Source organism: Mugil cephalus, chromosome 19, assembly GCF_022458985.1.
Source record: "Mugil cephalus isolate CIBA_MC_2020 chromosome 19, CIBA_Mcephalus_1.1, whole genome shotgun sequence".
Taxonomy (NCBI): domain Eukaryota; kingdom Metazoa; phylum Chordata; class Actinopteri; order Mugiliformes; family Mugilidae; genus Mugil; species Mugil cephalus.
Genome location: NC_061788.1, coordinates 2894774 through 2921684, shown reverse-complemented (window position 1 = coordinate 2921684; position 26911 = coordinate 2894774). Strand labels below are relative to the sequence as shown.

Below are 26911 nucleotides of genomic sequence, written 5' to 3'. Positions count from 1 at the left end.
TTTTCAGTCCTTGATTTCATCTTTTTTTTTTGTTGATGTCTTGACTTTTTGCAGTTGAAATAATGAGAAACTGTGAGTTAATTTGACAAGATAAAAATGAGTTTTCTTCAATGAATAATGAATCAGAATCAGGATATTTCATTAATCCTTACAGCAGAGATGATGTGTAGATGTGTTCTATATTAAACTCAGCCTAGTGCTATTTATAAATATATGTCATTATTATTATTTTGCATTTAATATTAAGTTATTCAAACAATAAAAAGGTTCAAATATAAGGGATAAAGAAAATAAAATGATTTTGTCTCAGTAGTTGGCTGATGGGAGCTGCAGTGTTAGCATCTCTGCTAATATTGTGGAGAACCTGACTGAGTCAGCGTATAATATGCAGCCTCGTGATTGGCTCAGCAGCGATAGGGGCGGGGCCTAATGTGTACAGGAAGTGATAGATAACGTCTTCTGCCTCCATTTATCCCTTCAATAAAATATGTTGGATTCATGTTAATGTGTATTTAAAGAAATTTAAATATGTGGAGGAAAATTCTTAAACAAAAAAATATATAAAAATATCTAATCAACCAAAGACTTTGTGACCCCCCCCCCCCCCCTGCAGTACCTCCGTGGATCCCGTAGGGGTTGTGGACCCCCTGTTGAACACACATACAGGAAATTGTTCTGTTGCTATTGCTCCCATAAAGTTACAAATAAAAATAGTGGATTTATTGTGCGCTTCATTGTGCACAGTAACTTATATATGGAAGAATTATTGAAGAATAGAGAATGCAGAGTGATTTGTGATCAGTTTATTTAACATGTGTGAAACACCCTGTTTCATGTGCAGTCGTCCTCCTCATCCACAGCTGCACTGTCCTGTTATATCTGCAGGTTTGCACCGTCTGCATCCTCCTGGTAGATGTGTGCAAAAATGTGTAAAATTCAAAAGCTAACTAGCTATAAACCCAGTGAACCGGGAAGAGCAAAGCCAAGACATGGATAACTTCGTTATCTAAATTAGATAATCTGCAAATAAGTTTAAACATAAAATTTGTCAGCACTGCAAACCAACTGGAGACATTACTGCTCACAAATATTTGGCTTTCACTTGTACTTTGGACTGTATATAGATAATACAGGATTATTTTGGTTTTTCATAAATTGAATGCTAATTTATTTATGTCAAACCACAGTTTAAATGTCTTAAATTCAGTGTTAATCTCGTGCATCAGGAGTTAACCACTGCCAGAACAAACAAAAAATAGTTATAAAGTTTGATAATCACAGGCAGGAATGGACTCCGGTGACGTTCTGTGGCGCATTTGGATGGAAATGAAAGTCCTCCACCTTAGACTGGACAGTGTGTTGTGAAATAGTTCTGAGGAGTCATCCAGGTTTGGTCTTTACATCTGACGCTGTGTTCAAAGAGTCCAGCTCCACCTCAACAACATCACTGGCCATCGGTGGAGTTTATTAGCATCTGCTGATGTTGTTTTAACTCATGGCATCAAGTTGAAACAAGAAATGATTGTCAGTAATAACTAAGAAGCATATTTTTTAAAAAGTTTTTGTCATATTTTTATTTATTTCTTTAAATATATTGTACTTTTTTTTTATCCTATTTTATTTTTGTTGTTGTTGTTTATTTTGTAATTTACATTTTTATTTTTTAAAAATTTTGTATTATGGTATGTAATTTTTGTTTATTTTTTTAATTTACATTTTTATTTATTTAAATATTTTTAAAAAAAAAATTTTATTTTATTTTATTTTTTTTCTTGTTTGTTGAACTGTTTTTAAATTTACATTTTATTTATTAATTTAATTTTGAGTTCTTTATTTTCGTTGTTGTTGGTTGTTTATTTTTTAATTTAGATTTTTATTTATTTATTTAAATATTTTTGTGCTTTTTTACATTTTTAATTTCATTTTATTTTTGCCTGTTTAGACACATGTTTTTCTTGTACTTGTTTGGTGAGGGGACGATGGTTTGGGAGGGGTCATGTGTTAGTGACGTGTTGTTTGATCTGTTGTAACTCTACAACTAATAAATACATTTATAATAAAAAATCAGACATGGATGTGTTACAAGAAGCTCTGATTTTGTCCACTAGCTCAGATCATTTATAATAAGTCTCAAGGTGGAAGTATCGTGAAGTAAAAGCACAGTGAGTGAGAAACGTCCTTTTCAATGAACACTGACAATATTTCCCCAAAATCTACAAACCCTGTGAAAAGCCAGATCATGTGGTAAAACGTGCCGACAGTGTCTGCGTCTCTGTAAGAATTAACTCTGAATTTAATTAGTTGTAATGTTGGAGGAGTGGGATCAGATTCATGAATGAATTCATATTGTAGCATTTGATTGTAGCATTTTTAAAGCAGCACGTGAACTTTTGTTACTGATTTATCTCCACACACTGACACGAACATGTGAGAACCACATAATCAGGGTTTGTTATCAGACCGTCATGAATTTATGGCACATATTATGACAATAATAATAATAAACCTTATCAATATAGAGTCTTTCACAGATAAAGAAATTACAATGAAAATCATATAAACGTCTGCCAAATAATTTCACGGCACATGTCTGTCAACAAACGCCAGCGAGCATGAACCTTTGTAAAGTAACAATTCCCATCAGCCTCAACTGTGCTTTTATTTAATTACATAAAGCTAACTCAGCTAGCATTTAGCTCGATTTAAAGATATGTTTCTCTAATGGGTCGGCTACAGTGGTGAAGGTGGATAGTAAGTTCCCGGAATATCAAAAAAATCTGTCCGATAAGACTCTCATAAAGCAATTGAAAACTCCCAGCTGTTTTATTCTTACAACCGTCTGAAGTTTTATAGCTTTACAAGGGACTGGCATTTATAATTAGAATATATATTTATAGTAACATTTGAGAAAAGGGCTCGTACACACTATTTTTTTGTTTCTTATTAAGTTATTTTAAGTTATTCCTTCATTAAACTGTGGCGTCTAGCTGAGACGTTACTGAGCATGTGCAGAGATGAAGCTCTTCTTCTTCTCTGGGCCCCTTTTAAATATTCATTTGGATCCAGGTCCAAGCTCAACTACTATTTCACCTCCTTAGACCCCACATCCTCATATGGGGACATGAGGTTTTAAGTTAAACTGCAGCTTACCCTGCTTCGTTTAAACCCATTGTCCTCATCAGTGGACGCTTCAGTCTTATTTATTTGTGCTTATTAATGTTTGTAGTTTGATATGAATCACAAATTTAACAAATTTTACGAATAGCAACGAGCAACAAAGTTGCTAATTAGCAAGTACTCGTTTGAGGACATTGGGACTTCATTGTTTTGTCTTTGCTCGGCCATGTTCAGGTATTAAAATAAACTGTTTTATATTTTGTCATGTGACTTCTTTATAATATAAATAATGAAATAATCCCAGTGTCCAAAAACTACTACTTCCTGTTCAAAGATGATGATTTGTTTTTATACATCAGTTACCTTGGATGAATTAAAAATGCATAGCAAATAAAAGCTCGGTTCCCAGGAGGTTAAACATTATAACATTAAACAACAATATCTTTATCCTTTAAATTACATAACATTTTACTAAATATCGTCTGGAGGCTAAATGGAGATGTTGCAGAGAAAGCTAACTGGAAAAAGAATGAAAGCAAAACAAGTACCCACCATGTATGAACCATCTTTATCGGTCAGACTCATGAATGTTATCTTATCTTACTGACAAATGCTGCACCCTACGCTACGCTATGCTATGCTATGCTATGCTAAGCTAATTGCTCTGCCAGTCTACATACAGGGATATTTTAAGTTAAATGTTAACCTCGTTGACATTTACTTGCTGGGGTTAAGTAAACAATAAAATGTCTCCACCTTATTTCACATGTGTTAGCATGCTAACATGTTAGCAACAACAGCGGTGAAAAGAAGGATTAACATTTTGTGATACGTTATAATTCAGTTCCTACGTAAAGCATGATTTATTTGATTGTCATGGTTCATTTAACATTTAGTTGTTTATTCCCTTTTGCATAAAAAAACCAATGAAGGACTTAAGATATTATTTTTTGTTATAGTTTTTTTTATTGTTACTAAAGTTTTGGATGTGAATGAGTAGCAGCAGTAGCTACGTCTTTTTTTTTTATAATTTGTTAAAAAAATGTTTAGAATTTTTATAAATTGGAAAACTCACAACTAATTAGTCAGGAATTTAATCCACAATACAGACACAAGCCAAATCATATTATGTAATAGTAATATACACTGTAGTGGTGAAGGTGGTAATTTTAATACTTAATAATTTTAAAAGGACATTTAAAAGGAAAAAAGCTCTGGATTTGTCCTCAGTCAAGTACCTTTCTTCAAAGGTAAACCTAATAAACACTTAAGTATAAAAAAATCAATTAGAAATCAATTTAAATTTTATTGACATTTATTTTTAATCGCTACCGGACGAACAATGAACAAAAATAACCAACCTGAACACATTCAGCTTTGAATTTATTTCTCCTTTATGAGTTTTTTCTTTTTTTTTTTTTTACATGACCCCAGCTGTACAGACGTAGCAGTGTCGTGAAATTAACAACCGAGTACGTATCTTCTTCTTCATCACAGGTCAAACACATCTGAACAACTCCACCCAGTAACGTGTGATCGATAGATACGCTGAGAGAAGCGCTGAGCCGAGAAATAAAAACGGTGTGAAACATTTAGCCGAAAGAAAAAAAGAAAACGGGTGGATGGGGCGGTTTAGAGGAGGTTTAGAGGAGGTGGAGGTGCTTCACTGGGTCATCTGGGCTTCCATAGCCTGCGCCGCCCACTCTGGAGCCGCCGTTCGGATCTTTTCTAGGAGGTTGTTGACTTGGAAACATAGAGACTGGATCTGTTTGTCCCAGGTAGGAAGGGGCTCACGGGCTGAAAGAAACAAACAGAGGACCAAGTAAAAGATTAGAAGTTGTGTTTTTTATTTCTTACTCTGACCTCTCATCATTCTCAGTGAAGAGGTTGCCCTCTACTGGCCACAGACACACATTACATCTCCCATCTTTCTGAAGAAATCAATATTCTGCCTCAGATATTTAAGTAGATGCAAAGGAAACCAAAAGGAAGACATGCACGAAAAGAGGCAGAAAACTACAGATTTACAGTGAGTCTATGGCAGCGTTGGAGGACCAGAACACACTACTTTAACTTTTGACGAGGGAGGAAGTTTAGGACATTTAAGATCAGATTAGGACTCAGGATCAGGAAGCAAAAAAAAAAAAATAAAAAATCTGGAAATCAGTACTGAAAACTCCAAAATGTCTCGAGAATTTGGCTATTTTATATTTTCTTTTGCTTAAAATACATTCAATCAGTCATGCAAACTTTGCACTAACGCCTCTTGGACCTTTTATAAAGTACTAAGAAAACCACTAGTTCACTGGGCCATGGTGCAGACAAAGCTCCTTTAGTTTAGTTTAATGCTTTAAGCATCAAACCCGAGTGACTCCCTATGTGTTGATATTGATATCGATTGAGAGTAAAAGTCCATTTAAAATTATAAAACGAGCTTTTGTTTTCCCTAAATATGTGGAATAAAAACACACAAGCCTGGCCGACTCACTTTCAAAGTGTACGATGCCATCTATCTGGTCGATGAAGCCATTCATGCGTCCTTCAGTGATCATCTGGGAAGCTATCTTCTCAGCCTAAAGGCAAAAAAGCAGAAATCTAGGTAAAAACAGGCATATTACATAGTTCAAATGCAGCTAACTTAGCTTACTAACTCAGAGCATAACATAAACAAAGTCTGAAACTCTAATTATCTATGTCTATATGTGCAGATACAAACTAGTAAACGTACTGGTGTTAGCATGCTAGCTATTAGCATGCCCGTGCCTCACCTTTGCCGGGGGGATTTCCAGCAGCGCTCCCAGTTCTTCAAACGTGATGTTGTTGTAGAGTTTACTAGCGGACAGGAGGTTGTGTTCAATCACAGCTCTGTCCAGGATGCTCGACCCTGCACCAGAGGACAGAGAGTTAGCTCACTTAAACTTTACCACCGTATCCAGGACTAACCATGTCACTTCACCTTGGAGAACTTGGATAGACCGAGCTAATGATGATGTCACTACTGGATGTTGTCCTATAAGTGATTCAGGATTCGGGGCCAATTTGACGCTGTAGAGCGACAGACCCTAACGCTGTAACCCAGAAGACCCAGACCACCAGAGCCATGATTGGTCCACTTGGTAGTAGCGTGTTTACTCTTTAGTATTTCCGGCTGCTTCTCCATCTCCGCAATTTTCAAATTGATTGTTTTGGTTTTTGGAGCTGAAATTTAAATGAATTGTGTGGAGTAAAGGCTGTTTGTCTTTGGTATATTGTGTGTGGTAACTTTGTATATTGATTGCTGTGTATTGAACCATGGCAAATATTTTACATTAGAAAAATCCAATGTTAACATTAACCCTTTAAGACCTAAACATCCGCCCGTGGATGAGTTTTATCCACTGGTGAGTTGCGATAACTCAAAAACCACAAGCTTTAACACATCGCTGGTGGTTCATCGGTTCTGAAGGGTTAAAAAAAACATTTGTGTGACTTGTCCCTGGCAAATTTACGGCAAATGTTTCAGTCTCCATTGCTGAAAGTAAAGCAGGAAGTAGATGTCACGCAGTACCCTAAATGAGCCTTTAGTCTGATTTGATTCTTCAAATGTGATCTTGTATGATATTAAAGGTTCGGTCAAATATACTCAAGTGTCTTTCATACAAGTTATTCTTTCCATCAGACACAAGAAACCTGCAAATTTACATTTATATCAGATGCTTCACGTGCAGGTCTAAGGTCTCGTCCAGACTTTGCATTAAAGTTCAACCTGGGGAATCTGAGTTCAGGCTCTTATACAGAGCCTCTAAGGGGACATGAGAAAAAAAAAGGATATTATCTCGTCACTCCATTCCGCATCAGAGGACAATTTACACTTTTGACAGTTTTAGTTACTTTTATAATGGATATTTATATCGGCTGGAAATTATAATGGATAATACAACATATATTTTTGATACTATTTATCCCGGGGAAGAAATGTCAGCATTTAAAGCAGCTCCACCTTTGCCGATAAACACTTACACTGTGCTCCCTAACATCTGTCCAGACTTTGAGACTTTGACGCGAATACATTTTTCATCTCCTGCACATGCGAGAGGCAGCTCACGCATGAGAAACTCTCTCGTGACCATGATCATTTCCCCCCCATGTCGCCTTAGGGGCTCTGTACTTTTAAACCCCAATATGCTGACGTACCGTCGGCTGTGGTTGCTTTCTGGTGGGGCATCAGCATGGCGGCAAACTCCTGCAGCTGGTTCCCTCTGATGATTCGGTCCAGGTACATCTTCTCCAGAATCCCGTAGGCGGCCAGCTGCTGACAGCGCTCGTCCTTAAAGAGAGTGGCCAACATACGAGAGCGCTGCTGCCCTGAAAGAGACGGACAAACATGCAAAAATTAACTCCGTTCGTTTAGATTACGTCTGACAACGTGAAACCAAACACACTAAATCCTGGTCGTACCTGCTGATGCTAATATCGTGCAGTTCAGGGCGTGTTTAAGCGCCTCCAGACGTTCACTTTCATGGACAATTGACTTATATGAGAGCTCGTTGTATCTTTGCGCAGCTTCAATGAATTTCCTTCTGAAATCGAGGACTCTGGCGTAGCACACCTGAGAAGGAAAACACACAAATACAGACACTGCATTGCAAAGTTTCGAGGGCCGACAAAGTTATATAATTGTGTTGTTTTTGAAATTTAAAGCCAGCGCACTCTGTTATTCCACCCTCAGCCTGAAATCAGGAAGCAGTGCAGAAACGCTGCGAATGTTAAGCTCAGAACCAAAGCCCCGAGCAGATGGCTCTTCCAAGAAAAACAACAATAAAGCCGCTGTCATTCAGAGTTGATGAGAACGGAGCAACCGCAGAGCACATCGAGTTCTGGAAACCACCTGCTCGCACACAACCGCAGAAAGCTTCTTCTCGCCAAGGGCCGACCACGGCAATGTAGACGCAGCATCTCCTCTTCCTTCCTCTAACTCTCCTCTAACTGATTTTAGTTCGAGGGCCACATATTTAGTTTGTGATCTCAAACGGGCCAGACCAGTACGATAATAACTTATAAATAAGTAATGACAACTCTAAAATCTAGGTCATTTGTTTTAGCGCAAAGAAGAACAAACATTTAATAAACTATCCTTTAAACAAAAATGAAATTTCCTAAGAAAAATAAATGCAACTTGGGCTCATTGCTGCCTGCTGCTTAGTCTCAGTGTTGTGTTCTCTCCACTTCTCTGACTAAAATAGTCGTCTTCTGTGCAATTTTCGCACAGTGCAGTATGCAAATTGTCACTGTGGGCCAGATCAGACTCTCTGATGTGCCACTTGTGCCACCGTGGTCTGTATGTTTGACACCTGTGCCTTAACTTCTTGAGAATCAACCCACTACTGCTTTGCCACTGCAACTACATCAATAAATGGTTTGACAATTAAAGCTGCCTGGTGCTTTAAATATAGAACAAATGCACAAATTGTTGTTGTTTTAGAGACAATCAGTCATTTTTGTTGTAGGCGACCTCGCGTACCTTATAGTGTATCTGCAGCTGCTCATTGGACGACTCGTTCTGAAGCAGCGAGGCTCTGTTGATATAAGCCTCGGCCTGCACCGGGTCGTCGTCTTCTAGGTAGAGTCGGGCAATTTTCAGATACGTATCCAGCTTATAGTCAACATTATACTGCCTAAAGGGGGGAAACAAGCAGGTATTTAAAGATGAGACGATGTATAATATATATATATAACGAGATCTGTAGGTAGTTTACATACTTCTGTCCTGTTTCCAGGGGAATGCCGACTAAAACCTGGGCAGCATTTCTCCAGTCTCCCTCCTTTTCATAAATGGTTGCTAAGTGCTGTCGGATCGAGGCTACCTGAGGACGAGCGATGAGCATTATTCGGTTACGCAGGGATAAATAAAATCAGAACAGATGAAGGGTTATGGGAGACGGTGCGGGCGATCACCTGCTCCTCGAAGGAGATGACCCTCGGCTGGATCTTTTCCAGCGTGAAGTGGTACACTGCTTTGGCCGTGGCGTCCGGCAGGCTGGGCAGATGTGTGCAGAAATCGGTGAGCAGCTGTCTGGAGATGACGAGGCTGACATTTTCATTAACCACTGTAAAAGCACACGGAGAGAATGACAGTAAGATATCCTCACTTACACCCAAATACTCCCAAGAAATGTGGATGATATATGAAAAAAGAAGGTATCCAGAGCATACTTGCTTCTACAAAGGCTTTCAATGACTCCAGCTGATCTGCATCTGTAAACTGAATGGCCTTCTCCAAGATTTGTCGATACCTGCATGGGATTTTACAAGTTAGTGTCATTTTAACTCTTTTAAAAAGCTGCGTGTGGCTAAAGTTTAGGATTACTCCTCGTTAGCCAACATGATTAAAAATATATTGGTAAACGTAACATATCTGCTTCTTAGGTGAAATAAAATGCTACATAATATAATAATAAAGCGAAATATTAACATTAAAAACATTCGAGGCTGTTAACGTGTATCCCAGCTTAGCTGGATGTAAGGCTAATGAAGCTAGGTGGCTAACGTTAGCTTAGCTTGCAGCATCACAGCTAACAGTTGCAGTTCTCGTCGCGAACTGCTGATGAAACGCTGATGAGCTAATGTTTCCTTTTTAGTAACTAGCATCACTTACTTGGCAGCGAGATCTTTATGGGATCCGGTGGAATTCATAAGCTGTGCGAGCTCCTGCCTCACTTCGGCCGCCATGTCGCCTGTGTCTGTCGGAGCTAAGCTAAGTGTCAGAGTGTCAACAAAACCGGGTTCCTCCCCCGGCCAGGAGGGGGCGCGAGAGGCGCGTTCATACAGCCACGGAGGCGCGTTCATACAGCCGCGGGAGTGCGCACAAGGGAAAGGGTTTCTTCTTCTTCTTCTTCTTCTTTCTCCTAGTTTTTTTTAATTTATTTATTTTATTTACTTGCTTTTGTATGTAGTTTTTGTGTTAATGCATTCATAAATATGAGAAGTTTGTGTTGTTGTAAAAATCTAAACCTAGTTTTTGGAAAATTTCCCTGAAAACTGGAATAAAGTGTGGTTGTAAAAATCAAAAGATATCTAAGGGGGATGTAAACAGGACTGTTACATCCAAGATAAAGTGTGTTGGAGGTTGTACTTGGTGGCACTGTCTAAAATTTCGACTGTAGAGTGTTACTGTAGGGCATGAGAAAACTTTTGTACTTTTGTAAAATTGATCAAAATCTGTAATTCTTTATAGAGAAGATCAAAATGAACGAATTTACCATATCGTTAGCCTAATAGCATAAATAAAAAAGTAATATTTGAACGTTTTCAGAAAACAAGAACAAAACAATTTATAGCAAGCCCATTATAAGTTTTATTGATATTGTAAATTAAATTAAATTAAATTAAATTAAATTAAATTAAATTAAATTAACAATACGTTTTTATGTATTTTATAGAGATTCTGTTGCACAGTAATCTGCTTTTTGTGCACAACCTACCTCACTGTCTACATTTTATACGTTTAGCAATTAAATCATATTACTAATTTTATTGCAATTTAAATTCCCTTTCCTTCCTGTCCTTATATGCCTATTTTCCTCTATATTTGTTATTTTTTTCCCATACGTGGTATAAATAAACAATGTCTTATATTTTGTGATGTGAAGATTTAACCATTGCGTTCAGGTGACGTCCAAGAAAGGGCGCGCTGCGCCTTTAAGGGTTGCGTCACGGTGACGTAGTGCGCGGAGGGCGTGGCCGGCCTGTGAGATGTCAGGGAGGAATGGCGCTCGGCGCGGTATTTTGAACAATCGCTTTTTCCTTTCCTCGTTTAATCTGGAAACGCTGCCCGGCCCGTGAATCTCAGGTAAGCACGACGGCGCGTCGGTCCGTCCCGTCCCTTCGCTAACGCCGCATCCAGGAGGAAAGCCGCACACCCGGGGACGTGTTCAGTGTGGAGATATAATGTTGTGCTAGCTAGCTCGGGGTTAGCAGGCTCAGCAAGTTTGCTAGTGCAGTTGTCCTGGCCGCTGGGCTCATAGATGGGAAAGAGTAGACCCAGAGGAGAGCAAGCACACTCCCAGGAACTCATTATATCACACTATTACCTAATATAGATTAAAGTGTTCACAATGCACAGTTGAATTACATATCCTACACAGGGTTTCCGCGGAGTCTTAAAAAGTCATAAAAAGTCTAAAATCTGATTAGCCCCAATTCAAGGCCTTCAAAAAGTCTTAAATACGAGCGTATTTTGCATTGTAGCTGTTAAATTACATTTAGTGGGGTCTTCATTTGCAGTGTGGCCCCCATCTGGCCTATTATGTTTCTGTTCCTCATTAGTGATGAGTTGATGGTTGAATGACAATACAGGTTGTTATTCTGAAAAGTTAATCCCTTGTCTGTGATTTGTTCCCTTATTTTTTTCGTGCATCGTGTAGGTGTTAAATTTAACACGTAGTAGTGTTAAAAAGTCTTGATTTACATTTCTTAAAACTTGCAGAAACCCTGCTAGAATAAAACTTAAGTTACTAGTAAAAGCTAACAAGCGATAAGTGTTTATGTGCTGTCAAAAATTACAACACACAACTCTGCAGCAGAGTTTATGTTTATGTTATGTTCTTTTTCTCTCTTTTAAATATTCGGATCTTGACACGTCTGGGTCAAAAAATAGCGTTTGTCTTATGTTAAACGAAAAAAAATTGTCATTTATAAATGTTAAGTCTGAGATAATTTTAGCCTCAGAAGCGCATGTTTATAAGTAGGAGATGTGTTAATGCAGCTGCAGTGACAACATTGTCGGGTTTAAAAGGTTATAATCCTAAAGAGAAACGCTCCCAAGTGACAGGAGGAGGAATTATTGAAAGCTAGCGTTGTTTACGTTGTCGGGACTGCGCTAAAAGAGTTCGGGAAGTTGCCGGTAGTTCTCGGATAACAACAAGTATTATCGCGTGGCTTGCGCTTTGTTTTGCGGGCAGTATCGTGCTTTGTCCGCAACAGTGCGTGCAACACTATAATACGTGCATTTCCCCTCTTTTTATTTATTTATTTATTTTTATTTTTTTTTTGGCGTAGCTGAGAGTTAGCCGGGGCTAAGCTAGAAGCTAGTCGAGCTGATGACGATGTAAAAATGGCGGATCTTTCGAAATCCAACCCCGGCCTGAAATAGTAACGCAGCCCCGTCGCCTTCTTTTCACACTTTGCCGCATCCGGGATCACTTCTCTGGATGTTTTTTTTTTTTTTTTTTTTACATGGACTCCAGCAGTTTGGTTAAGTTTGTGCTGCTCTTGTTTTGATCATGGGGACCGGAAAACACTCGGGTCAGTTCTCGCTGTGTGTCTCTTTCTGTTTGTGTGGTGGAGTTGATATGTGCGTTTCGGTGGATTAATGTTGAGCACAGAGCAGCAGGACAAAGATAAAAAGCTTTAAATGATCTGTGAGGCCTGACTTAATCCATCACACCTCTCTATTGTTTACTCATTCACAGATAAACTCACTCTTTTTTTTGCTAAAAACTTAGCTTCCTCGCTAGCTTTAATTGTTTGTTTACATTCCCTACAAAGCCTCTTCCTGTCAAGTTATTAGTTTTTTTTAATTTACGTCTCGTTTACTGCACTAAAATGTACCTTAATTGGGCCTGAATGACTATTGGGGATTTAGTGCAGTAAGTTCATGCTTCTAAATAGGTTTATGATACTTTAATTTGTTTGCTTTACTGTCCACCAATCAGAAGCCGTCTGCCATTTGTTAAGCCCCGCCCCCATGTTATTGTTAGGTAGGTTAGACAAACAAGGATTCGAGGAAACTTTATTGTCATTCCAACAACATATGCTATTATATGATAATACCAAATAACAACAATATGAAAGTGTAAAAGTATAAACAGTATTTACGTTAAATTATAATCATAAACAATATTTACTTTTAATATAGAAAGTGGAGCTAAGTTAAAATTAGGAGTGATATCGCAATATATCGCGATACTTTTTCTTCCGATACAATATCGATTTTTGAATGTCTTGTTATCGATTTTAAAAGAAAAAGTCATATTTTGGGCCGACGGTGAACGACTTCCACACCTCCACCACCACTTTTTCTGTAAAAGTGTTTTAAATCGGAAATGGATCATCTGGATTAATATTGTTTTTTGACTCAATTTGTCCAATAAGTTATCACTGTCATATCGCAATAATCTATTGTATTGTATACCTATGACTCATACCTGAGTTGAGTCTTTGTACCAGTCTGTTGTAGTGAGTGCCCTGTATTTTACTGTGGCTTGTACCAGCGAAAACAAGACATCAGTTGGATGAAGTGATTGGTTGGGAGTTGGAGTCTCTGTGAGGGACAGGAGGACACTGGATAAACTGCTCTTCATTATGGACAATCCGTCCCATCCACTGCACCAAACACTAGAGCGGCAGAGGAGCTCATTCTCCAACCGACTGATTCAGCTCCTCTCCCACTAAAGCTGCAATGACCAAGCAATTTCCCTTGTGGATCATTAAAGTCTAAGTCTGAGTCTGAGTGTAGATGTTTGACTGGGACTTTATTACGTTTTTTTGTTCTTTTCACAACATTTGCTACTGGTTGAGAGGATTTCATGCAGTAGATTGACTAAGGATGGACTATTTTACTGTGATGATGAGTGAATATTGTAGAATAATCCCACACGAGTAGTAAAAACAGGTTAGCATGACCCCGTGTTAGCGCTGTTAGCACTTCCTACCGATGTGGAAATTTACAGCTCGGAGACAAAAACAAAAAATTAAATGTTATCAAGATGAGATGAAGAAATGGGGACAATTACGGTTTAATTTATTTTGACATATTTATTCATATTTAAACATATTTAGATTGCTATGTCTGTGATGTCACTAGCAGCGCGACCGCAATAACTACCGTAATAACTGTAGTATGTGTGCAACGTTTTTTTCTCATTCATAAAAAAATAAAATTGGGGACATCTTTAGCCGGGGGACGTTTCATATCATAACAAAAAACCACCCAGCCCTATGTTTGACTCGTTTTATGTCGACCGTGAAAAATAATTGCGTTGTTCTTTCAGGATCAACAGAGAGCTGAGACTGTGCAAACATGGACGTAGTCTCACCGGAGCTCAACAGCCTCCTTCCTGATGAGATCATGGACACCGAGGCCATAGAGGACGTCTCCCACTCCCAGCCGGCTCCGGTCCAGCCGGAGGCCGCCGACGACACGTCGGTCCCGATGGAAACGGACACGCCCGCTTCGTCGGCGGCTCTGAGCGCCTCCACGGCCACAGACTCCACGCTCAGCATCAACCTCCCCGTCTCGGCCTCCAGCGCGTCGTCGGCGTCGTCGCCCCGTCTCACCCTCAAACCCGTCATGGCCACGTCCACGGCCACGACCAAAACCACGGATAGCCTCACGGGGACCAGCGTCACGACGAGCGGCCTCCAGAAGCTCACGGCTCCGTTCACCATCTCCGCCGCGAACCACCAGATCATCCTCAACAAGGTGGCGTCATCTCAAGCCACGGAGGCGGCGAAGTCCGCTGCAGGCGCTCCGGCCCAGGTCATCAAGCAGGACGGACAGAAACTCTTGGTCACGGCGATAGGGAAGTCGGGGCAGCCTATCGTGCTCCAGTTACCGCACACAGCCGGAAAGCCCGGCGTCCCACAGACTTCAGGAGACCCCAAATCTCCCACGCCACAGTTTAAAGTGGTGACTATTGGCGGGAGGTCGGAGCTGAAGCCGATGACGGGGAACGCGGGGGGTCAGGTGACCACGATACAGACGCAGCAGCTCAAGACAGTGCAGGTAAAACGGACTGAACAGATGAATGTTGATATATATAAACATCATTTATCAATTAATTCATTTAATTACTAATGTAGTCGACAGAGCTGTTAAAAAAAAAAGACCTTCATCCATGTTTTCCATCCGTGGACGTGTTCTTAGTGACCTTTAAACGAAGTAAACTTGAAGTGCTCAGCTGTTGGCTGATGCTGGAGAACAGCTGGTTGTCAAACCTTTAAATCTTCTGTAGCAGCAGCTCACGACACATGTAGCTTCTAGCGCCCGGCAGCATGAGAGCAACATGTGTTGTACATGTAGCTTCGCTGACTTTGCTCTAATGTTTTAAGAAGGTCAGAAAAGGAGTTGATTTGCATCCATTACTTTTAAAATACAGATTGGTGATGTGTGCAAAAAAGAACGACTAGCACATATTAAAAGATGGTTTCTACGCAGCCTCATATTATTTTTTTTCAGTTTTCCTGTGATAACGAGTTCATTTCCTGTTTTCTCAAGATCTCGATGGTTGATTGGATATTTTTTTTTATATATAATCATGAAATCACCACATTACGAAAAAAACTCTCAAATATCACTGAAACATTTTCACACTCTCATGAGGTGGGTTTTTCAGATGTGTTGATTTAAAGGGTTTTTTTTACGTCACCAGAGATGATCCATCTTCCTCAAATTTAAGAGAATTATGGGATATCGATGGAAACACGTACAAAGAATTGAAATTTCAGAAATAATGCTTTTATTTAACGCTAAAAAAAAACTGTGACAGAAACGGAGCTGCTGAAGAACTGAAGAAAAGTCCTCTAGAAACACATAGAGTCCAGGAGTTCTTCTTTCAGTTTTATTTATTTTTTTTGGATATACAATGACCTGGATGACTGAAAACCTTCAGAGACTTGACTGACTTCATGGCTTTTTTTGAACAGTTTTGTTCAACCTGATGAACTTTCTTCATCAAGAAGAAGTAGTTTGATGCACATGTGTCCAAATGCTGCACAGATGGAAGAAAAGAAGCAGATTATATTCTACCACTTTCACATCGGAAAAAACAGGTTGACCCACCTTTGTTGTGCTTTCACTCTGCCATCAGTCCCTATTTCTTTCTTGACTTCAATTTGTCACAGTCTGGGAGGCAAAATCAGTCGACTCTTTAACATGGAACCGCTCAGCGTGAAAGAGGCTTTACTTGCGTTTATGAAAACAAATCTGTTTGACATCGTGTTAAAAACCTGCTAAATAAACAAGACGTTACAATTGGAAAACACTGGATTCTCGCTACACAAGAGAAATTATTGAGGGAATGAACCACAGACGCACGATAACTTTTCTTTGAAGCCGATACCGATAACCGATACCTTTCTGCTTCCAAAGGCTGATACCGATAACCGATAACATACCTGGAGACAAGAAAGACTAATGAACAAACTCTTTAAATGAAGATGTTTATTTTTTTCAGGTGAAAAACTATTAGCAAGCAAACATTTGCCAAAATATCAAGATCAAACTAAACTATTTGATATTTCAAATGAACATCACAAAATAATGAAGGCCTAAAAAGTGTATTCCATAAGTTCTAAAAAAAATAAAAAATAAATAATGCACTGACACAAGTTAGAATCAAACATGCTGTTTCTTCCTCCCGTATTATTTTCTTTAAACATTTATTACACTCAGCCAGTGAACTGTCTTCCTCAGAAGCTTTTTAAAAAAAACTCCCACACTACTGCCGCCATCTTGTATGTTTTGTTTACAAACGTATGCATATTGTGATGCATTCACGTGGTGACGGAAATTCCCCTTCCCCGGTGTGCGAGTCGTTTCCCCGACGTTTTTATGTTCACGTTCCTCTGATTTATGAGTAAAATACTGAAGATAAGACGTCGGTATCAGTCGCCTACGACCAAAATTATGACAGAGCTGACGAGTTGTTTTCCGACATGAGGCAGTAATGCATCTTTTCCTGTCAGAAGGTTGTTTTTCTGATTATACTGATGCCACTTGAACGCAGCATTCACTGCAGGTCGTGCAGGTCTCATGTAGGAGAAGGATTAAACCTGATAAAAACAGGCCGTTAAGTCATGATATCCTGATGATGTCATAATGTCCTGATATCGGTACTGATACTGTGGTGTTTGTGGTGTTTGTGGTGGACGTCTGCTTAAAAACTTTTCCCTGAATGTTTCTCCAGATCCCGAAGAAAACGCCCGTGTCGTCGGCTGCACCGATCAAGTTCATCATCACCAAAACCGTCAACAGCAAAGGTCTGAGTCCTCAGACGTCGGTCGCTCCTGTGATCGCAGGTTTGGCTCATCACTGTTTATCTGAGCATCACTTGACGACGAGGACGCGTAGCGGTTAAATGAATGACTCACTGTGATGTCGTGGCGTCTTTGAACAGGACGCGTCCTGACCCAGAGTTCACCAGTGATGCCTCAGAGAACCATCACCATCACGGAGACACACAACACTACGCTACAGAGCCTCCCCGGGAAAAAGATCGCAATATCACCACTCAAGACCCCCAGCAAGGTAACGTCTGCTCCCTGCACGCCACTCTACTCATCAGCCATAACATTATGACCCCAGGGAGGAGCTGAGATCATCACGGTAACGTCACTTCCTCCTGGAAGGTTTTTACCGTCTTATAACATGTAGTGAATTGCAAATAACTCCCAGTGAATAAAGCGTCGTTGAGTCTAGGTTTGAAATTCTTCGTTTAAAACCAAATAATCTGTTGAAAAAGAAATAAAAAAGCGTTAAGTTAGTTCACCTGTAAAGTAGATCCAAGAAGAAAGAAGCAAAGACACGTGAAAGATGAGAAACTAGAAGAAAAAGATGTGAAAATATCAGAAACTCATTCATAAAGTAAAAGTAAAATCTAAACATCTCAAAATTAACCACATTAATGTGAGACGCTACAGGTGAAAAAGGTAAAACTTTTAACTCATATATGTCAGCATGAAACGTCCCCAGTTGATTACTTAAATAAATATGATAAAAAAAAATGTGAATTCATATTTAAATATGCAAATGAGGAGTTATCTACTTAAATATGCACTAATTTGCATACATTTCCAAAACAGAAATGTGAATAACGGCTGAAAATTCTTGTTTCATTTTGTTAACATACAAGATTTCAAGGTATTTTCAGATTTACTCAATAAATAGTCCCAAAAAATAATGTTTTCCCATATTTTTAGCAGTAAAACGTTCTATAAATCAGGCTCTGAATGATGTATGAATAATCTCCTCTGTAAATACCTGGAGGATGTAGTTAGGAATAAAATGTGTAAAGTTTGCTTTGTGTACGTGATACTGAAGTGGAGATTTCTGGCTCAGAGCAGCAGAAAAAGTCATTTTAAAGTTTTACACTGTAAAATCATGTGTATTTTTATTGGAAACTAGTATGAACCAAAACAAAATCTACTCAAATCCTTTAAAACACGTCAATAATGAGGCAAAATAGCAAAGAAATCTCAAAATCGAAGTCTGATTGATTGTTTGAGGCATTTAGCCCTAGTTTTAATGTTGTGGCGGATCAGAGGACAGAAACACATGCTCCATCCGTCTCGTTTGTCTCGTTCCAGGTGACCGTGGTGTCGGTGGCGTCTCCGACCTCCAACGCGTCCCAGAAATCTGTAGCGCTGCCCGTCAACGTGGCCCTCGGCCAACAGATCCTCACGGTCCAACAGTCCACGTCTGCGTCTCCGGTCAAGGTGGTCGCCACCCAGACCTCAGCCCAGGTACGGGTCACCCATCAGCCATAACATTATGACCACCTTCCTAATATTAGAGAGAGAGTCTGGCCAACTCAAATCGGATGTGCTGTGTTGAAATAATAACTTTAAATGTTATTAATATGTAAAAGGTCCTCACTTAAATATCCCAGCGTCTACTTCCTTTAAATATCTTAAATGAGCAGTAAAATGCTTTGTAGCCCAATCACCTCATCAGTCATGGAGCTGTGTTTACCTTCTCCTCAGTCTCCGTGTTCATCCATCACCGTTAAAAGGTTGAAACGGGCTGAATGTTTTATAAAGCAGCACCATAAAGCAGCGCTAGTTATTTATTACACGTTTAAAGGCTAAATCAGGTAACGCTGAGTTCTGAACAAATGTTAGTTCACGACAGAGAGGCTTTGTTTTTAAGTCGGGTTAAACATGTTGTTTTTCAATGAAAGAACTATGAATAAATTCATACTTTTTACAAGTTATTCATGTATTTCTTTTATGTACCTGCTGTTTCTGACCTGTCTGCATCTGTATCTGCATGTGTGAACATTTATATTTATAAGCATCCATACATCTTTACTTGGGTTTTTATATATTTTTTGATATTCTAACATTTTTATTCTTTAGTCCACCAATATCTGCTCTGTTTATGATGCTGTTAACAACGAGAATTTCCCCATTGGTGGTTGAATAAAGTCAGATTTTATGTTTCCTCCAGTTTGGATGTGAAATGGGTCTTAAATTATATCCATCATGGTCTTAAAAAAGTCCTAAATGTGACCGTGTATTCTAAAAGTTAAAGCTCCGCCTCCTGCTTGTCGTCTCCAGAACATTAAACCCGGTCAGTCCGTGGCCGTGGGGGGAGTCGGCGGTTCCCAGTTCAAGACCATCATCCCTCTGGCCACGCAGCCCAACGTGCAGCAGATCCAGGTCCCGGGAAGCCGGTTCCACTACGTCCGCCTGGTCACGGCGACCACGGCCAGCAGCACGGGGCAGCCCAGCGGGCCCAGCACCAGCTCCATACAAACAGGTGACCCCCCCCCTCACACACTCCACCTCCTCCTCCTCCTCCTCCCCTGCCGAGAAACAAAAAGCTTCTGTGTGTGTACTCATGAGTCCTGCTGTCCTGCAGCTAAGCCCATGGTGGTGGGGGCCGGCGCCGTCCGGATGTCCGTCCCAATCGTCCAGGCGCAGACCATCAAACAGGTAAAACCCCCCGTCCTGTTCGCTCACACCTGAACTCCGGCGTCGGGCTGCATTTCATTCGTGTTTCTTTCCTCCCCCCCCCCCTGCAGGTGGCGCCCAAACCCCTGACGTCAGCAGCTCAGGTGGTGACCACCCCCCAGACCCAGCAGCGCCTCATCATGCCGGCGACTCCTCTGCCCCAGATCCAGCCCAACTTCACCAACCTGCCCCCGGGCACCGTCCTGGCACCAGCGCCCGGAGGAGGCAACGTGGGCTACGCCGTCGTACCAGCACAATACGTCACACAGGTCCGTGGAGGAGGGAGGGGGGAGGGGGAGGAGGAGGGGGGAGAGCTCTGTTTCATTTATTTATCCTCCATCCTTTATTCCTTCTTCTTTTAGATCCAACAGTCGCCTTTTGTGACTCTCGCCAGCAGCTCTGGTTTCTCTCCATCCACCGGCATCCAGACTCAGGCCAGACTCCCTCTCAACGGGTGAGGAGGGGGGAGCAAGGGAGAGGGGGGAGAGGAGGGGAGGTAGCTGGTTTAGGAGGAGAGAGAGGAGATGATGATGGAGGAAGACGAGAAGGAGAAGAAGAGGGGGGAGAGGAGGAGGAGGAGGAGGAGGAGAGCAGAAGAAGAGCAAAGGGTGGAAAAGAGGAGAGAGGAGAAGGACGAGCAGGAGTATATGGAGAAAAAAAGGAAGGAGGAAGATGAGAAGGAAAAGAAGAGATGAGGAGGAAAAGGAGAAGAAGAGGGAGGAGGACATTGTCTCTGTTGTATATTGTGTGTAGAGAGCAGAAGGTCTAATAACTGAACCCTGGTTCCAGTGTGAACTCCTCTGGTCTATGATCTGAATATATATATATTATTATTATAATATATTATTATTATTATTATTATTATTAATAATAATAATAAAATAAAATCCTTTCAGTTTGATGAATTTATATTGTCCTAAAAAATTCTTTCTTCTCAGTTTGTCAACAGCTGAATCGACATCGAGGCCAAGAAAACCGTGTAACTGCACCAAGTCACAGTGTCTCAAGCTGTAAGTGTCACAAACTACAGGAGAAAGAGTAAAGAACATTTAAACCTTCTTCATTTATAGTAATGAGTGTTTCTACTGGGAAACTTTTGGACCTGGTTTTCAGTCATGTGGATGTTACTTAGACATGTAGCCCCCACAGAGACCAGACCAGACACCAGAAGGGAGAGTGGTCATAATGTTATGGCTGATCAGTGTAGAACCTTTATCGACAACGAGGTTCTGAGGCTGTGGAACCTGCTCCAAATATAAGAGAGTTTATTTATTAATAAAGAGAAGATGAGGGGATATATATATGTGTGTATTACTACTACTAAGGAGCTGTGTGTCGGTTTCCTCCAGATACTGCGACTGCTTCGCTAACGGAGAGTTCTGCAACAACTGCAACTGCAATAACTGCTTCAACAACCTGGAGCACGAAACAGAGCGACTCAAAGCTATAAAGGTGAGACCTTTAATTATATTCTGTTATATTCTGTTACCGTCTGTACTAATATTACAGTATAAGTACAGGAGGTAACTTATAGGGACCAAAGAGACCAAGTTCCAAAACAAAGTGTGTAAAGTTCGGGGCTGATTTTAGGATCTTTTGTTAGTGTACAGTATTATACAGTTTATTATGAATTCTAAGGCGCCGTCTTGTATAAAAGTTAAATAAAAAGATAACGAATTGAAATGGTGGATAACACTAAGGGAGTGAAGATTTATCCATTGGATATAGGACGTTCAAAAAACAAAAAAAAACGTGATGAGTAAAAACCGGATTACAAAATGAGAAAGATGAGTCAATATCAGATAATTTTGTAAAGGAACTCTTCGTTTAGCAGTTTAGAAGTTAAGAAATACAATATTTGTGGGGAAATAACCAGGATCTTTTCAAGTCTATATCCGTAAGCAAGTTTTTTTTTTGAAGATATTGGTGTTTGTTGTTGCATTTTTTATCAAACCCCATTCGATTCAACGGGTCTAAGATAATAGAAGGTATGAATTAGCTTAGCCACGCCCCCTGAGCGGCAAAAACATGGTGAAATGTGTCGGTAAATACAGAGAGACCAGAAAAAATGTGGATTATCAGATCAAATTAAGGACAAATGGACTCAACAATGATCCATATGAACTAGTATGGATCTGGAAAAGTGGATTAGACTCAGTTTCAGTTTTAGCTCATTTCAGTTCTGATAAATGTAGCTAAATAAAAGATGCTAATGCTGAGAGCTTTACTGAGAAGTAACGTTAACCATAAAATACCGTAGCGTTAAAAGGATGATGAGGAGTGATCACAAATATTCACTTTGTTGTTTTATTTACTTAGGAAGTAACTTAAGGTTTGACTTCATCAATAAATACAGCATAAATTAATATTATCTGACACTAAATGTGAACCACAACACCAGGTTCCTGTGTCTGGATTCCAGTTGTTTCTTCTAATGCTAATTACTTTGACAGATATTTGTAAAAATCTGCTGGTGTGAAAAACCCAAATCTGAGTTGGTTTTCGGTCTGGTTACTACCATTAGCATTAGCACCATTAGCATTGTTGTACCCAGTATCAATAGCCGCCCCTGGAGTTCTTGTTATTGAATCTGAGCCTGTGAATCCCTTTGTTTTTCCCCAGACGTGTCTGGACCGAAATCCAGAAGCCTTCAAACCTAAAATCGGTAAAGGCAAAGAGGGCGAGTCGGACCGTCGCCACAGCAAAGGCTGCAACTGCAAACGGTCGGGCTGCCTGAAGAACTACTGCGAGTGCTACGAGGTCGGTGCTTTTCCTTCCTCTCACCTCACCCACCGTTCCTTTCGCTTGTCGTTCATAGTTTTATTTATTTTTTCCTCCTTTTAAAAGGCGAAGATCATGTGCTCGTCCATCTGTAAGTGCATCGGCTGTAAAAACTTTGAGGAGAGCCCGGAGAGGAAGACGTTGATGCATTTGGCCGACGCGGCGGAAGTGAGAGTCCAGCAGCAGACGGCAGCAAAGACCAAACTGTCGTCTCAGATCTCGGACCTGCTCATGAGGACGGCGCCGGTTATTTCCAGTGGAGGCGGGAGGTAATAATCCGTTAATTCATCTACAGGAAACTCTATAACTGAACACTAGCTGTGTTTCCATTACAGCTTTTTGCTAAATTAAAGCGATATTTCTGAAAATTCATAATAATAAATCACTACAATAATAAATGTTTCCATTGAAAAGCGTCTTGCAAATGAGCTGTAACTCTCATAAAGTCTTGTCTCGTGAGATTCTCTTAAATTCTCTTCACATGAGGAAGATGGATTTTAAATGAACTGGTCACACTGCAAAAAGGGAATTTCAAGAAAGATTTCAATAAAATCCTCGTATCAAAGAAATACATCTTATATTTGGTTCAGAGAAAAGAATTTTGGGCTTATTTTAAGAATTTTTGTCAAGCAAAGAAAGCTTAACCCACTGGCAAATTCTTTTTCCTAATACAGGGTGATTTGATTGAATATAAGAATATTTTGCTTCTTTCTAGTAAAGCTGTTTTCGCTGTGCACATGTAGAGCTGATATATATAGTATCTATATGTACCCCAGTATTTTTAAGTAAGTGAGCTAAATATTCAGTCAAAGTAAAATATGATACAGTAGTATTATTGAAAATGGCTATTTAAATACATTTAAACATGAATACAGTAATTAAATAGGTTTCTAAAGCTGCATAAATAACAATAATATAAAAATAAAAAATGCTGTATAACAGGAGGAACTTGTGAAGCTCCTAATAAAATAAAATAATCTTTTTTCTAACAAATACTCAACTACACAAATTAAAATATCACTTTTGTTGTTGTAAGACACTGACAGGAACATGTCCTGCTCCTCCTCTACACTAGGGGGCGGTATGTGCGTTTTCAGAGGGTTAATACAGCCCCCTTTATGCTTGACGTCATATAATAAACTAGAGTTGTTCATGAACAAACATGATGGATGATAGTTCAGCTGTTTTAAAATCTCATACATAATGTGCGCACTACTTCTTGTGCAGATAAGTCGTCCTCAAACCCTCGTCTCCTTCTGCGACCGACTTTCTTAGATGCTTTTGTTCCTGGTCATTCGCTAGCGCAACCGTTGTGAAGCATGTGAGTAAAGAGTAGTGATGTTCGATACCACAGATTTTTCCTTTCTGGTCCGATACTGAGTAAAATTCAGGCTGGTATCGGCGATATCGATCCGATACGGACACTTTGTGTCAATAAACGTTAATGTATTAGCCGAGATAATACAACAACAGACACAGTCATACAAAATATATGTAAATACACTTATATAAGAAATAAGTAAAATAATAAATGATTGTTTAACTATTAGGAAATGACACTCTCTCCGGAGTCGTGGAGTAAATCCAACATGGCGTCCACAGGCTCCGCCCACTTCATTTTCGAGGTTCAGAATCCGACGGGTGACGTCTCGATGGGGTTTATCCACAGTATAAACAGTGAATGGTGTAAACGTGTCCTAACTCGTTTCCTTTCTCTTCCCCTCCTCCTCCTCCTCCTCCTCCTCCTCCTCCTCCTCCGCCCGTTAAAAAAAAAAAACAGGCTGCCGTATACGTTCGTGACGAAGGAGGTGCTGGAGGCGACGTGCGAGTGTCTCCTGGAACAGGCCAAGAAGGCAGAACAGACTCACCAGCCTCAGGCCGAGGCCGAGCGGCTCATCCTGGAGGAGTTCGGACACTGTCTCATGAGGATAATCAGCTCCGCGGGCAAAGCCAAAGCAGACTGTGCCTCCATCAACTGCTAGGACGAGCTCACCTGACCCCCCCCCACCCACACCCCCACCTACACCCACCTACACCTACACCCACTCCCTCCACCTGCGAACCGAGAGGCATGGATTACTTTGCACTCTGTCTCGGAGCCCTGGGGTTTCTGTCTTTCCTGGAAAAACAGGATGATGGACCAAAGGCAGACGGACCCCACCCCTCCTCCTCCTCCTCCTCCTCCTCCTCCTCCTCCTCGCCTTAAGCTAGCTGAGGCCAGCTGGACTAATAAACACAGAGCAGTTGTTTGTGCTCTTCACCTCCTCTAAGAGACGGACACGTGGACGGAGAGCGAACTGCCTTCAAACCTCTGACTGAACAGAAAATTAAAATATTCTTTCACAATATTATTTCCCCCTCAACGGCCCCGATCAGATCTGCTCTCTCTCTCTTTCTCTCTCTCTCTGTCTCTACTTGGGTTCTTCCATTTTAATTGTTCTTTCCCATTTTAAGGTTTTCTCATGAGATGCTTGTGACTTTTATGTAATCAGTATATTTGTGCTTACAGTAGACGGAACATCTTTTTGATATTTATTTCGACATGTACTCGTAATCATCGTGGGCGCTAATGTCGTGTGGCTTATAGTGCTTCAAACTGTTAATTATTAACCGAGGCTAGGCTAAATTGTTTCCAAGGAGATAAGTAGAGGCAGTCTTTGGATTTTTTTTTTTTTTAAAAAAAGAAAAGAAATCCTAAATGCAAGTGTAAGGTGAATTCACACACACATACACACACATACGAAGCATTATGCAAGAACACACACAAACACACTGCTCGGAATAGATGAAAACATGGCTACACTGACGGAGGTGCACAATTCTCCTGGTGCTGATTTGTGTTTTAACAGTCACATGCTTACTGTACATTAAAAACAACGTGAATTGAAGATTATCTGAGACCTATATGACTTGTTAAGCTCCTCAAAACATCTTCTAATATGAGTAAAGGAGAGCTCGTCTAATGACGGCAAGTGGAGAGTGTTAACATTTACAGCCATATTTAAGTTATGATTGTGTGTGTGCATGCATTGTGGCACTTAAAGGCAACATATTTTCCTCATTTGGCTTCTTGTCACTGGCACATTGACAAAATCAAATGGTATTTCGTTAATTTTCAGAAAAAAATCCTTCCAAAATTGCACTACATTTTATTAGACGTGTTTTTTTTTAATGTTATTTATGTTTGTAATGTGTTCAAAATGTTGAAAAAGCAAAACTATTCTTAAACCTTAGTTTTCCAGCTCTGTCAAATATAGTTAATAAGAGAAACTGAGACACGGGTCACTGCGCATGCTCAGTCTTCCCCCATAAATCAATTGCTTGTAGTACTCCCTAGCGCCATTGACAACAACGGTGTTTGGTATGTAGGAGTGTAGGGGGCGCTAACGAACAGAGACTGAGCGAGAAGAAGAAGACGAAGAAGAAAAAATACATGTTAGTGGAAGTGTAGTGATACTTCGCATGTGTTGGTCGTAGAAATATAACGCTTAACTTAGTATAAGAACAAATTTAAACGCCTTGTACTAAAATTATTAGTTAATTAAGTCCGACTTGTATGGTTAAGTTACCAGCCAGACCACTTACTTTGGCTTGAGCGTCATTTTTAAACGCGGTTTCGTTCAGTAACTGTGGCTCTACACGTGGGATTCCTGTTCAGTAATTAGGTAAGTAAATTGTACATTAAAAAAAAAAACACAAAATTATCTTTTTTTTTATTATTAGTGTTGAATTTGTAGAAAATGCTGCACGCGGTCTATCCAGAGCACGTGGTTCAGAGAAGTCAACGTGTGCAGCGCGGATTGAACGTCTCGCCAAACTCCTATTTAAAACATGCTAGTTTTTATATTGATGAAATTATTTACAAAGTCACAACGACAAGAATATAAGTCAACACATTTTTCTGAAATTTAACCAGCCGTTTATGAAATCGGCTCAGGTCCTATAAACTTAACGTTTGAATTTAACACAATCAAATGTTAAAATCTATTATGTAGCATGTGTGAGTGTATTGTTCCCAAATTAAAATATAATCTTAATTTGACAGGTTAAGTGAAGAAAACGACTTCCATGAAATGAGACGAAAGGACTTGATTTTGCACGTATGTATCACAGTTTTTGTTACAGTGAAATGAATGTCCATCCCAATGATTATACCAATCACTACCCATCTGACCCATTCATGTGTCTGGGGGAGATTATTCATGAGTTTTAAATGAGGGTTTGGGCATTCAGTTTTAAATTTTGATCCTTTGTTCAATGGAACTGTTAAATTTAATGATACCTTTTGTTCTTTCAGGGT

General features: G+C 40.0%; 2 protein-coding genes across 2 annotated transcripts; one reads left to right on the top strand and one right to left on the bottom strand.

Annotated features, from left to right (window-relative positions):
• Positions 1–4483: 4483 nt before the first annotated feature.
• On the bottom strand, positions 4484–9911 carry cops4 (COP9 constitutive photomorphogenic homolog subunit 4 (Arabidopsis)). Its single transcript, XM_047570602.1, has 10 exons — positions 9752–9911; positions 9310–9389; positions 9052–9203; positions 8857–8960; positions 8618–8771; positions 7555–7705; positions 7291–7461; positions 5886–6001; positions 5606–5690; positions 4484–4914 (listed from the first exon to the last, which is right to left on the bottom strand). Exons 1-10 carry the CDS (start codon positions 9823–9825, stop codon positions 4781–4783), a joined length of 1221 nt encoding a protein of 406 aa, XP_047426558.1. The 5' UTR covers positions 9826–9911; the 3' UTR covers positions 4484–4780.
• Positions 9912–10821: 910 nt separating this feature from the next.
• lin54 (lin-54 DREAM MuvB core complex component) lies at positions 10822–25504 on the top strand. The gene is made up of 14 exons (XM_047570501.1): positions 10822–10945; positions 14148–14881; positions 17064–17175; positions 17274–17404; positions 18463–18618; positions 19435–19636; positions 19739–19812; positions 19902–20099; positions 20193–20284; positions 20769–20840; positions 21180–21282; positions 22453–22590; positions 22678–22880; positions 24392–25504. The coding sequence occupies exons 2-14, from the start codon at positions 14177–14179 to the stop codon at positions 24591–24593; spliced, it is 2388 nt and encodes a 795-aa protein (XP_047426457.1). The 5' UTR covers positions 10822–10945; positions 14148–14176; the 3' UTR covers positions 24594–25504.
• The last annotated feature ends 1407 nt before the right edge of the window (positions 25505–26911 follow it).